The 13,389-nt window shown below is 40.7% G+C and overlaps 1 protein-coding gene across 1 annotated transcript; it reads right to left on the minus strand.

The window, feature by feature from the left end:
- Nucleotides 1-4,014: 4,014 nt before the first annotated feature.
- LOC119905072 (galactose-specific lectin nattectin-like) lies at nucleotides 4,015-12,884 on the minus strand. The gene is made up of 8 exons (XM_038721781.1): nucleotides 12,815-12,884; nucleotides 7,636-7,736; nucleotides 7,287-7,352; nucleotides 6,616-6,631; nucleotides 6,205-6,299; nucleotides 5,437-5,571; nucleotides 4,472-4,583; nucleotides 4,015-4,249 (listed from the first exon to the last, which is right to left on the minus strand). Exons 1-8 carry the CDS (start codon nucleotides 12,882-12,884, stop codon nucleotides 4,182-4,184), a joined length of 663 nt encoding a protein of 220 aa, XP_038577709.1. The 3' UTR covers nucleotides 4,015-4,181.
- Nucleotides 12,885-13,389: the final 505 nt, after the last annotated feature.

Here is a 13,389-nt window from a genome sequence, read left to right on the forward strand (position 1 = left end):
CCTTCTCAGCAGTTTCGGTTATGCGATGCTGCCCCGGGTTGAGGATGCTGTGGCCAGCTATCTCTCGCCCGGTCTTGCGTCGTCCCTTAAAGAGCCGGCGCTGCCTACCAAGCCATGTTGCGTGACATCTTCATCTGGTGGGCAAGGCGTACAGGTTCCGGATGCTCACCATCCCCGCCATCATCAGTCACATCCAAACCGAGGATTGGTTTGTCACGATAGATCTGTGAGGCGCATATTTCCGGCGTACCAGTATCTGGTTCTTCTCTTCGGCCTAGCACTCTCTTTCCTCGCATGTTCACCAAATGCATGGATGCAGCCCTGCCCCGATGAGGCTCCAAGGCGTCCGCATACTGAACTACATCGACGACTGGCTCATTTTGGCTCAGTTTCAGGAGTTAGCGGTTCGGCATCGAGATGTCGTCCTCGCCCACCATCAGCATTTGGGGCTGCGGCTCAACGCGAAGAAGAGCTTGCTGACGCCCGCCCAATGGACTACATTCCTAGGGGTGGTGTGGGACGACGATTTGGGCCCACCTGTCGCCTGCACGCAACGGGTCCATTTTGTCCTTGGTGACCAGAGTGAAGCTAGGCCGCACCATCACTGTGAAACACTTTCAGACGGTGTTGGGTCTCATGGCGGCAGCGTCCAGCGTAATCCCGTCTGGCCTGCTGCACATGAGAGCCCTGCAGTGGTGGTTAAAATCCAAAGGATTCTCTCTGAGGGGAAATCCGTTCCGTCTGATACGGGTTATGAGCAGGTGCCTACGTTCCCTGTCAGTATGGAGGAAGCCCTGGTTCCTGTCCCAGGGTCCTGTGTTGGGAGCGTCATGTGGCCGGACAATTATTTCGACAGACGCCTCACTCGCAGGGTGTGGCGCGGTCATGGACGGCCGCTTTGCGAGAGGCTCCTGGCAGGAGCATCATTTCTCTTGGCACATAAATTGTCTGGAAATGTTGCCGGTTTTCAGAGCTCTGAGGAGTTTTCTGCCCGCTCTCTGCGGTCGCCACGTCCTTGTCAGGACCGAGAACACGGCGGTGCTGGCCTATTTGAATCACCGGGGGGGTCTGCGCTCGCGCCCGTTATGCAAGTTGGCCCATCAGATCCTCATGTGGACCCAAAAGAGACTGCTGTCCCTCAGAGCGATGTATGTCCCTGGGAACCAGAATCAGGGTGCAGTCCTGCTGTTGAGACAGGGGCTGAGGCCCGGGGAATGGAGACTCCACCCCCAGGTGGTGGAGTTATTATGCAAAAGGTTCGGCCCCATAAACGTGGAATTGTTTGCGTCTCGAGAGACTACACACTGTCCCCTGTGGTTCTCCCTCTCGTCTCCAAATCGTTCCAGCAGGTCCCCCTCTCAGGTGGAGGGCCAGGTCTTTCACCCTTGCCCCGCCCTGTGGAGACTGTGGGTCTGGCCCCTGAGTGGACCCAGTTCCTTGAGACGGGCCTGACAGTCTAGACGCTGCTCAGCTCCAGAGCCCCATCCACAAGAAGGACGTACGGCCTGAAGTGGAACGTGTTGGCCACCTGGTGTAGAGAACGGGCATTGGACCCAGTTACCTGCCCGGTGACTATGGTACTGGAGTTCCTCCAGGACCGTTTCTCTGCTGTCCTTTCCCATCCACACTCAAAGTGTATGTGGCTGCCATGGCAGCGTTCCATGCCCCTCTGAGGGATGGGCCTCTGGGGAGGCTTCCACTGGTAGTGTGCTTCCTCCGTGGAGCCCGAAGGATGAGACCCGTGACTCGTTCCAGGGTTCACACTTGGGACCTGGCAGTGGTTCTCGAAGCGCTGGCTGAGGCCGGGCTATGTCCCTAATGTTCCGTCCAGGTTGGCAGGGTCTACGGTGCTGCAGGCATTTCATCGCCCATCTCATGTGACGGCGGAGGACGGGAGACTTCATCTGCTCTGCTCAGTCAGAGCACTGAGTATTTTCACTCTGAGGTCCTCCCGGTGGAGGAAAGCAGACCAGTTGCTGGTGTGTTTTGGGTCCCCCAAGGCTGGGCTACTGTTGAATAAGGCCTAAATCCTAGATTGATTGGTGTTGAATAATGCCTAATTCCTGTTGAATAATGGCTAATTCCTAGATTGATTGTTAGGTTCTTTTTCTATATTTATACACCTTATTAATGGTTTGCAATATGTTATAACTACTGAGTGTTTCACTACTGAGTGTTTACTACTGAGTGTATAACTACTGAGTGTTTAAGGAGTGAGTTTAAACTCATATTTTATTCTTATATTCTGTGTGTTTATCATACATTATTCCTATACTCTGTGTATTCATGAACGTGTGCTTTTTAATGAGCCTACATGAGCAGAGAAGCTGCTCAGGCCGCGCTGGCAAAACCTAGCCAACCGTAACCCACTCATTAGAAGCAAGGCACATGCAGTAAGTCACGTACGCCAGGGCTGAGATCATCGCGAACAATCTTAGGCAGGATGGGCAGGTACAAACGATTTCCACATACTCGGGATGCATTGAAAGAATACTGAGGCCTATTGTTGACCCTTTTCTCTCTACTCGCCTGCCAATTTAAAGGTCTTTGCGTTTGTGAGTTCTGCGTGCGCGTGTGCCTGACAACTAACTGTACATGCGTGCATATTAATCTTTGTGAGGTTCATCAATGGTGATAAATGATCCGAACGTCCCGCGAGGTGCGAACAACTCGGGGTTCCGTCTCTTCAGCAGGTGTTCCTCTGCCACTACACACTCACACACATACACACTACGCCCATACATGCACACTAACACCCCCTACCTTAAGGGTTAGGGTTGCAATTTAGTGGGGGGGTGTTTATTGTCCCTGGTGTTGCAGGTGATATCCTGCTTACTATTAATCTGATCTGTAATAGCAGCCTACACAGACGTAGATTTACACAGACATGGTACTGTTCTGTAGTCATTCTGAGGTGCCTGGGTGTGTTTACGCTCTGTGTTCCTGTTCATTGGTGGATCAAGCTGCTGCCTTAGCCTTTGTATTCACTGACTGGATATGTGTATGTCAACACACGACCCTTACCACTGACCACAGGCTTTAACATGTAACAAGTGACAAGTAACAAAGAATTATGAAAGAAGATGAGATAAAGGAGGAAATTAAAAGCATACAAGCAAACAGCCTTGTTTTGATGAAGAGTCACGTTCAGTCAGATGGTATTTAGTCTGATCAAAACAAAATAGGTAACTCTCCTAATGTTCATTTCAAATTAATATGCAGTTGCAAGGTAAACTTTGCTATTCGAGCACACTAGTATATTATCACATTTAATTTCTATCATAAAGCCACCCTAACAGTTTAGAGTTTTTTGTGAATGTTTGTTGTGGGATTTGAAAATAAGGGAAATAATAAGGGACACCCCCCAAATGTTCTTATGAATTCTATAAAATTTAACATTGAATAAAAGTATTATGTTAATTTCATAGTATGGGCTATAAAGTATTGTGTTAATAATATATTACTTATAGTTAGGCCTACTATATTCATAATTTCATATGTACTTTACCACTTGGCATAATATTCCAGTTTTTCTGGGTTGTTTTTATTCATTAAATCCTTGTGCAGGATAAACAGTGTTCTCTGGTCTCTAATTTATTATTATTTATAAGTACTAACTTGTCAATAATCAGAATCATTCATGCAGAAGAATTGCATTGTTGTTGCAGTCTTTACTCTTGCATTGTCAGTCATTTTTCCGGTTTGTTTCTGTTTGTTTTTTAAATATTGACAGTATGGGAAATTTACAAGAAAATATTTCAACAGGATAACAGCAGGATAGAACAGTAAATTTTGGGAGAATCCCGGTAAAAACAGCAGGGATGACGGGTGTGATAAAATATCAGAAAAGACTACAAAATTTCCAACCCAGTTTGCCGGAGCCGTCTTGAAATGTTTTATTTTGTTTGACCATTTGGTGCTAAATCTAAATCTAATCTTGGCCCAAAGGACATAAATATTGAGCTTAGGCATGGAAAGTTTCTATAAACAGGTGAGACTGATTGCTGAACAGGATATGCATATGTATTTATTGATTAAAGTGAAATGAAATCAGATTTATCAATAAGTATTCCAGCAGTGATGTCATCGAGGCTTGACATCCTGGTGGAAATTACATCATCAGTGGGGAAGTGACACCCTCATGGCAGATGTGTCGGCATGTCAGCACATGGCAGGAATTGTTATTGGTTCCTGGCGCAAACGAAAGATCTCCTCTGATTACACTTTTCATCGTTGACATAATCTTGTCCTGTAGACAGGTGAAAAAGAAACATTAAAATCACTTTAGAGAAGTGCTTGCTTTTTTCTTAATGCATGTCATGTAAAAATAATAAAATGAACAGTGAAAGTTGTCAGACCACAGACAATCCGGTTTTGTGACACCTGCCAGTCTCTGTTTCCATTTTCAAGTTGCTTCAATGAAAATCACAATCAAGGACACAATCGAGTAAATGAACTATTTAATTTGTACCTCTAAAGTTCATCTCCATACAACCTTCCCCTCCACCACTGTTGTTGGGCTCTCCTTTACCCCAGTTATTGAAGACAAACTTTGAACCATCACTCCAGAGCCACACACCATTCTGAAAGAAGAAGTTTTAAGGGTTAATTTACCATTTTTCTAGCTATGCAGATAGTGCAAACATCAGCAGTACCAGTAGTCTTCCCGCTAGGTTGAAGGTAATGCAAATGAGAAAACCTTTTATAAAAACTGTATTTTTACTTTTTACTCAAGTAGCTTTAGACGGTGTGCATTTGCCAGATATTACTGACTTACTTACTCCTTGCCAAGTCTGTCAAACTCTATTGAAGGGATGAACACCATCAAAGCTGCAGACTAACTATGTGTTTTATGACTTTGAAACGCAAACGCATGACAACAAAATGAGGCCATATTTTTATGCGCTATTGATTTTGAGATCGAGAGAAGGTGTGCCTCACGGGTAGACTGCATTGACCTCTTTGTAAAACAGCCAAAACAGCCAAAATATAAAAACTACACATTCATCGCCCACAATGTGTCAGGGTTTGACAATTACATAATGCTTAATTATTTCACTAAGCAGGGAATAACTCCCTGCTGTTTCCTGTTGTCCCCAACCCCCATCCCCGTTGTCTTGCAGGTGTTGTTCTTTCTCTGTGGTGTCCGTTTGTGTGGTGTTTGTGCCCCCATTTGTGTCCCCCCTGTCCGGCCCGGTGTGTTTTCTCTGTGTAGTTAATTCTTCTGCTCTATAAGGTATCTCTTGCAAACGAGATCTCAGTGAGATTACCTGATACAATTAAGCTCATAAAAATAGGTAGACATTGGTATCAGGTCAACCATATCACACCTGCAAACCTATCATGACAGGAAAATCTCTTTTTAATGCATCTACCAAATATAAATATGAAAAAATATTCAATTGCAGGCAACAAGAAACAACAAAAAACACTTACCTTCACTTCATCATAGCCTCCAACCCAACTTGCTTTTTGTGAGTTAGTCGCTCTTAAAATCAGATCTCTGATGAAGGCGTAATCGTCAGGAGTTTGAAGAGAGGCCAGATTTCCACCAAGAGAAGTGCAGAAGTACTGATGAGGAAGACAAGATGCAAACAGAGACAAAGACTGTTTGAATTCTCAGCTTCACTACATGGACATAATATTTAACAACACAATGATGAATCCTGTATATTTCAATTGGGATATAAAAAAATATTTCTAATGCATTCCAAACTAGAGCTGATCTATAGGCAGAAAACTTATTTTGAAATATATTGTGATACGAGTCACAATTTTAGTGGGAATGGTGATTATGCATTTAATTTTCACTGAAAAAAGTAAAATTTATCCTGTGGTCTATGTTCAAGCAAGCATGTTCCTTCATGTCCGGAGAATATGATTTATAGGCCGGGATGTCTCTGTAGCACCACAATACTTCATTGTAATTCTGTGACACATTTCATCTTTTTTTTTCAATTGCAGCTCCTGCAATTTCAACAATATTTCAATTTATTGTTCAGCCCCAGTTTAAACTGTGTGAATATTATAATAAAATCTTACAAAATGCAACTTTACTTTTTGTATCAGTGCACTTGAGACTGACAGCAAATTTGTATAGCAGTTTCACACATTTTCACATCATTCTTCATGCAGCAAGCTGTTTTAAAACATATGCAACAAATACAGGGTGGCAGTTACATCTGTTATTGTTTCAAAAAGTACCTCTGCATCAGCCCAGTCCTTTTCACTCAACTGGAACAGGAAACAGCGACGGCCAGAAGTAGTCCAACCAGAAGGGCAGGTCCCAGAGCCAGGACCTACAAAATCATTTTTAACTTATCATCACATTTAAGAAGCTGGAAAAAGTGAGTGTCTGGCATTTTGCCTGAAACATTACTTCCATTTCCCAAAAAGTTGCCAGTTCATTTTCTTTCAATTGATGAATCAACTAATCGTCACTGCTTGATAATGCAATAATCAATTAATCTGGCTGGCATGGTTAAGGCTGTTTTAAAACTCCTCATACTTTTGCTGAGAAGGTGACCATTTCCACCCTTACCCTGTCTTCCCCAACCACACAGTGCCAGCTATGTATTTCGAGCATTCAGCTCCATTAATATAAGAAGCACCAACCTTTAAGACTTTGCGCCTGTGGATGTAAAAAAAAAAACAGCATTAGAAATGAACACAACAACTCAGAGTTTTCCTTTTTGTAGCTTTAGACTTTGAGACTACAATGGCAGCATTTGCTATTTTTGGTAAGATCGGATTTTATTGAAAGTGGGGTATTTTATAGTTTCCCTAGGATTTTGCGGGCCTACTTTGTGATTGTTGCGGCTTGAATAATAAGACACTCTCTCTCACCACAGGCGAATGGACACACCTGAGGAGGTGCAGGACCACAGCATACAGTTTGAAGTAATTAGAACAAATAGAGTTAGCTTGAATTTCTTTAAACTTGACTTTTAGGAAAATGTGACAGCCCTAATGTCTGTGAAGTACATAGGTGAAGTTTTCTTTGAAGTCTGCTTAAAGTTTCGGTGTGTAATATTTCTGGGCATCGCTGTTTTGGAGAGGGTCCATAATCACAGAGAGAATTAATGTGTTTCCCTTGTCAATAAACTTTATCTAATGTGTGGTTTATAATGGACTGTGGTGCAGAAATAGTGACAGTGTTTCACATTCTTGGCTTACATTTTCCATGTTATCGTCAGTGGCCAAGTCACAATATATAATAATAATTAAGTAAATATAATTTATTTATCTACCTAATTTCTTGACTGGCTATTCTTAACCCTACTTACATTTGCGCCAATCCACAGCCCACTGGTCAAACAGAGGAGCCCAATGAAATGAAGATCTGAGACCATCTGTGTAAAGACATTATAGAAGTTAATTCACAGTTCAGATGTATATACCTTTCTTATCTCTGCAGAGTTGAGAATTTATGAACAATTACACTTTTCTGATATGCAAATATTTGGGACAAGTTTTATGGGCACTGTAAGAACTACATGCTAAGTCTGGATAAGACTGGGTAAATGCAGGCTTATTTCTATATTTATCATTGTCATATATATCTAACATTAAATATAATCAAAAGTCTTTTTCAGTAAAGCTGGTGTTGTGGTAAGGCCAGAATTAAAACCTTACCGTGATGATCAGATGAAGTTGCAGTAGCAGGTAGCAGGATGTCTTGGAAAAGGGAAACGCAGTCGTTATATACTTTTCTGGGTACTTTGGTTGCACGTCATCTGGTAACAGGACACAGTCAAATTTTTTTAATTACTATTGTTTTGCTATTGCCACAGCCTTGAGTAAATGTTTAAACTTTCAGCCCAGACATATGATATATGTCTGGGCCACCTTATATTTTCCTGCTTCTCTCCCCACTGTTCTCCTGGAGTCTCATCACTACTGAGCCTTTCTATTACAAATAGTAGCACCGCACTTCTGTTTCCCAGCATTAAGTCAATTGTAAAATCTCAACTACATACACCATCTCACAAAAGCATCTTATCAAAAAACCTGATCTAGATCACTACGTTCTCTTTAACTTCAGGCCTATTTCCAAACTACATTTCTCCCGAAAGTTTTGGAGAGAATAGTCCCGAACCAACTACAAACATTCCTCGACAACCATGCGATCCAGAAGAAGTTCCAGTCTGGCTTTAAACCAAGCACCTTTTAAGGGTTTTAAATGATCTCCTTTTAATGGTGGATTCAGGGAACTCTGCTGTTCTGATGCTTCTAGACCTGACTGCCGCCTTTGACACTGTGGATCACACAATCCAATCCTTATCCTCGCATTAAACACTGTGTAGGTGTCAAAGGTATTGTCTTGAAATGGTTTCAGTCATACCTGACTGATAGGAGCTTCTCTGTTCATTTAGCTGAACACTCTTTGTCAGCTGCTCCTCTCACCTGCAGGGTCCCTCAAGGCTCTATTCTGGGCCCCATCCTTTTCTCATTGTATGTTGAAACTGGGATCCATTTTCCAGAAACATAACATCTCCTATCACTGTTTTGCTGATGATTTCCAAATCTGCTTGCCTATGAAATCCATAACAAAGGAGTCTGTGCAGCCACTGTTAGCCTGCTTAAAGGAGGTAAAAACCTGGATGGAGTTAAACTTTTTCACTCTGAATGAAAATAAAACAGAGATCATCACGTGTGAACGTTTAGACGTACTGGGTGACCCTCTTGGCACTTTGGGCCCCTTAGCCACCCAAAATCGATCCTCTATTAAAAATCTTGGTGTTATAGTCATCCATGCTTTTATTACTGTTCAGGTGGATTATTGTAATTCATTATACATGGGTCTACATCAGAAATCTTTGTTTCTTTTCCTCCAGTTAGTCCAAAACGCAGCTTCTCGCCTTTTAACAAAAACAAAAAAGAGTGAACACATAACGCCTGTCTTGGCCTCCCTCCACTGGCTACCTGTCCGTTATAGGATAGATTTTAAGATTTCAAGAAGACTTGTTTTTAAGGCCTTAAATGGTCTGGTGCCACCTTATCTGGCCGATCTCTTATGCCACCATTCATTTAAATCGCTGCTTAAGACGCATCTTTTTTGTAGTAGCTTTTGACCTTCATTAATCCAGGTTTCTGATGTTTTAAAGTGTTGTTGTTTTGTTTCCCTGTGATTCACTTTGGTTGTAGTAATTTTTACACTTGTTATTTATGTATTTGACATTGACCCTGTTCAGCACTTTGGTCAACTGTTGTTGTTTTTAAATGTGCTATAGAAATAAAATTGACATTGACATTGACATTAATAAAAGTGAGTACACCCCTCACATATTTGTAAATATTTGAATATATTTTTTCATGACATACTGTATCTGTGACATGGGTGTGGGTAAGGTGTTTGGACTTCACTGCTCCCTGGCATAGGTCATCCAACTCTCTGCTGCAGCTCTACTGGAGATGGAGGCAAATATTCCTTCATTTGGTGTTTTAATGATGGCAGTGGAGAGGGCTGTATATTATGCTGCTTCATAATCTCCCATTGGTGTGTAATTGGGTTGACTGTGAAGGCCATAAGATATGACTCTCATCACTGTCTTACTCAAACTGGACGGTTCAGAACATTTTCTCACTGGTTTCTCTTTGTGCAGACAGGATTAGTTTGTAGGTCCCATTTTCAGATATCTGTCTTTAGGGCTGGGAATCAACCTTCAATCGCTTTATGGTACCAAACAAGATGTTTCCATAGCACCAAGTATCAAAAACTGTCAAGTACCAAAGGCTGGAAATGTATATGTGCTCAATTGTTACTTTTTTATCATTTTAACTTATTTAAAACATTATTTGCCAATTTTAGACTTAATTTGGATTTTAGACATAGTTCTTCAACTGCTTATGTTTGGCCAATATTAACATTTGAGGGCCAGAGGTTTGGCCTCTGACTAGAACTTGCTCTAGCATTTTATGTACAGTAACATGTCACGTAACATGTTTATATACTGTGGTGCAAAACTGTAATGTTTTGTCCCCAAAAGGTGATGTTATCTAGAACTTTTTTGATGAAAGCTGAAGCTAAATGGTGATGGATTGATAAGGGATTCTAGATTTGGATTTTTTTTTTTTAAAGCTTTTCTGCACAGCTCCAGGAGAAAAAAAACTAAATGTCTGAATGTTGTTAGAAATAGAAAATATATAGGTAATGAACTGGCAACTGCTATGTACACCTAGCTAAAACTAATTTAGTCTAATACATCAGTCCTGCAATAAATCCTCCCTTCATGGAGGTTATACAATTCTGTTTTATTTTATTGATTTATTTCAGGTTTATTTAACAGGGAAAATGTACACTAATAATACATACATAAATGTATAATGTGCCAGAATTAGCCAAAAGGCTATTTTACATCTGCTGTCCATGGACAGATCGTTTTGTTGAAAACATGTTAAAGTTCAGTTCACTTCTGACCTTTGTGCGATACTGTTTTCATCTTAAGCTTCACACTGAGGTTTCCTTGTATTCTGGAAACATAATACAGAATACATAATACATAATTTATACTGTGTGGACAACTGGAACATATCACATGGCAGGTAAGTTGATAAGGACCTAGCAAACATTAAACCCTTTTCACAGCTGGCAAAGTACCAATGCTTGATTGGGTACTAGGAAAGGTGTATAGGCAACATTACTAGGTGTCTGTCTTATAAAAGGGGTCTGTGTCAAAATGTATTTGTAATACCTTATGTAACTCAGCTTAGTGTCTATATTTGTTAATGTTTTCTCTTGTATGAGCTTTGAGTTTTATGTTAATTTTCTTTAATTGAACAAAGATTAAACTGAAGTTCTTGTTTTGGAGCCAAGAAAGAATCATTGAAAGTCAGTGCTCAGCTTCAATCTGTAATGTTAAAAACCACAAACCAAGCCAGAAATCTTGGTGTAGTCGTGGACTCAGACCTGAATTTTAGCAGCCACATTAAGACATTTACAAAGTCAGCCTACTATCACCTGAAGAATATATCAAGGATTAAAGGACTTCTCAAGTCCTCACTAAGACTAAAAAGGTGGATCACATCAATCCAGTTCTGAGGTCTTTACACTGGCTTCCTGTATGTCAAAGAATTGATTTCAAAATCCTGCTGTTAGTTTATAAAGCGGTTTAGGGCTAAAATACATTTCTGATCTTCTGCTTCATTATGAACCATCTAGACCTCTCGGGTCGTCTGGGACAGGTCTGCTTTCCGTCCCCAGAGTCAAAAGTAAACAAGGAAAAGCAGCGTTCAGTTTTTATGCTCCATGTATCTGGAACAAACTCTCAGAAAACTCCAGGTCAGTTGAAACTGTCTGTTCTTTTAAATTAAGACTGAAGACTTTGCTTTTTACCACTGCCTTTAATTAAATCAAATGTAAGGCTGTAGATTAATATCGTACACTGCACTGTGACTTTTACTCGCCTGTTTTGCCCTAATTTATTTCTATTTAACTCTTTAAAATTTATTTGATCCTGTTTTTTATTTTCTATTCCACCCTTTTAAAAATTATATTTTAATGTGTTTTGAATTGACTTTGAAATGCCTTGTTGTTGAAATGTGCTATAGAAATAAACCAGCCTTGCCTTGATATAAATGTAAAGCACTGTACCCTGTCATCCTCACTGTGGACCAATTGTTAATTATTTCTAATGAACAATGCACAGAAAATTATGAATTATAACTGAGAAGTACTTATTTCACAAATGGGTAGTTATTATTTTTTCAAGTGTTTGTTTGCTAAAAGCAGGAGAATCTCTGTTTAACATCTCTTGTGACTCTTAAAATAAGTGATATTGAATATTACTTTTACAGCTTCTGTCTTCTGTCTCTGGTGTCTGTGGAGGAACATTGTTTTAAAAAATGCCTGTGTAACAGACTGCTGGGAATCAATCTGCTTCAACCTCCAGACTGTGGTTAGGAAGCAGAGTATCATATTCCTGTGTAGTCTAGTAACATATTTACTGTTCGCAGCAACCCACGTGAGGCACAAGAAACAAGAAGAGCAACATCAACTGTACAATCTCCTCTGACTGCCTGCTTTTCACCACACTAATCTTCAGGAGCCACATGCTCAAAAACTGATATGAGAGCCAGATTTACTGTATAGGTAAGGATATGGGGCCCATTGGCACAATTTTAGCAGAACGTTTTCAGGATGATGGCAGTACTGGAGGCATGATAAAAAAAACTCCAAGTTACAAAAGAATCTCAAGATACATGTGATGTTGTATGACATCACGCGGGAAAATATAAAGACTGTACAGTCGAAAAGACACTTGATCTCTTGAAAAGGTGACAGAATGTCTATGAAGCACATTGGTGACATTTCTTTACTCAATTCACACTGATTGGCTGGTAGTATGGTTAATTCTTCTCCCTTCACATGTCAATCTGAAAACCATATCTACCAATATCAAAACCTGATTCAAGTCCTTGATTAGAAATTGAGGATGATAAATATTATTACCTGACCTGCGGTGCAATTTGATCACATAAAAATTGGTGAAGCAGTGGGGAGGACCATCTTCATGCTTTACTACCACTTCATAGACTAAACTAGGATTTTTCCTTGTTTTACACGAAACACCCTCCAAATCTGTATGGGTCACTACTTCCTGTTTGCACTGGTAATTACTTATATCCAAAAACTCAAGGGTTTAATATCCATCCATCCATCCATCGTCAACCGCTTATCCTGCGTACAGGGTCGCGGGGGGGCTGGAGCCAATCCCAGCTGACGTCGGGCGCAAGGCGGGGTACACCCTGGACAGGTCGCCAGTAGGGTTTAATATAGCTGTTATAAATAAAACAAATGTATTAAAAACTCCACTTGCTTTTTCTCCAATCCACAGCCCACTGGTCAAACAGAGGAGCTCAATGAAATGAAGACCTGAGGCCATCTGTGTAAAGACATTAGAGAAGTTAATTCATTGTTCAGATGTATATAACTATCTTATCTGCGCCAAAAGTTGAGAATTTAAATTACACTATTCTGCAAAAATGAGGGACAAGTTTTGTAGAACTACGGCTCTGTGAGAACTACACCCTGAGTCAGGACTGGGTAAATGCATTCTTATTTCTACATTCATCACTGTCAAATGAATCTAACACTAAATACAATCAAGAGTCTTTTCTGTAAAGCTGGTGCTGTGGTGAAGAATTAAAACGTTACCTTGTTGTGATGATCAGATGAAGTTGCAGTAGCAGGTAGCAGGATGTCCTGGAAAAATGAACTCAGTCCTTATATATCTTTTCTGGGTGCTTTCATTCTTTAACTTGTCTTAACGTGTCATCCCCTGGTAACAGGACACAGTCTCTTTTTTGTAATGATTATTGTTTTGGCTATTGCCACAGCCTTGAGTAATATTAAAAGGTTCCTTAAACAGTGTTAAAGTAGTTTTTAGA

This window comes from Micropterus salmoides, unplaced genomic scaffold, assembly GCF_014851395.1.
Source record: "Micropterus salmoides isolate LMB-PRFRI ecotype aquatic unplaced genomic scaffold, ASM1485139v1 Ms_hic_scaffold_16, whole genome shotgun sequence".
Taxonomy (NCBI): Eukaryota; Metazoa; Chordata; class Actinopteri; order Centrarchiformes; family Centrarchidae; genus Micropterus; species Micropterus salmoides.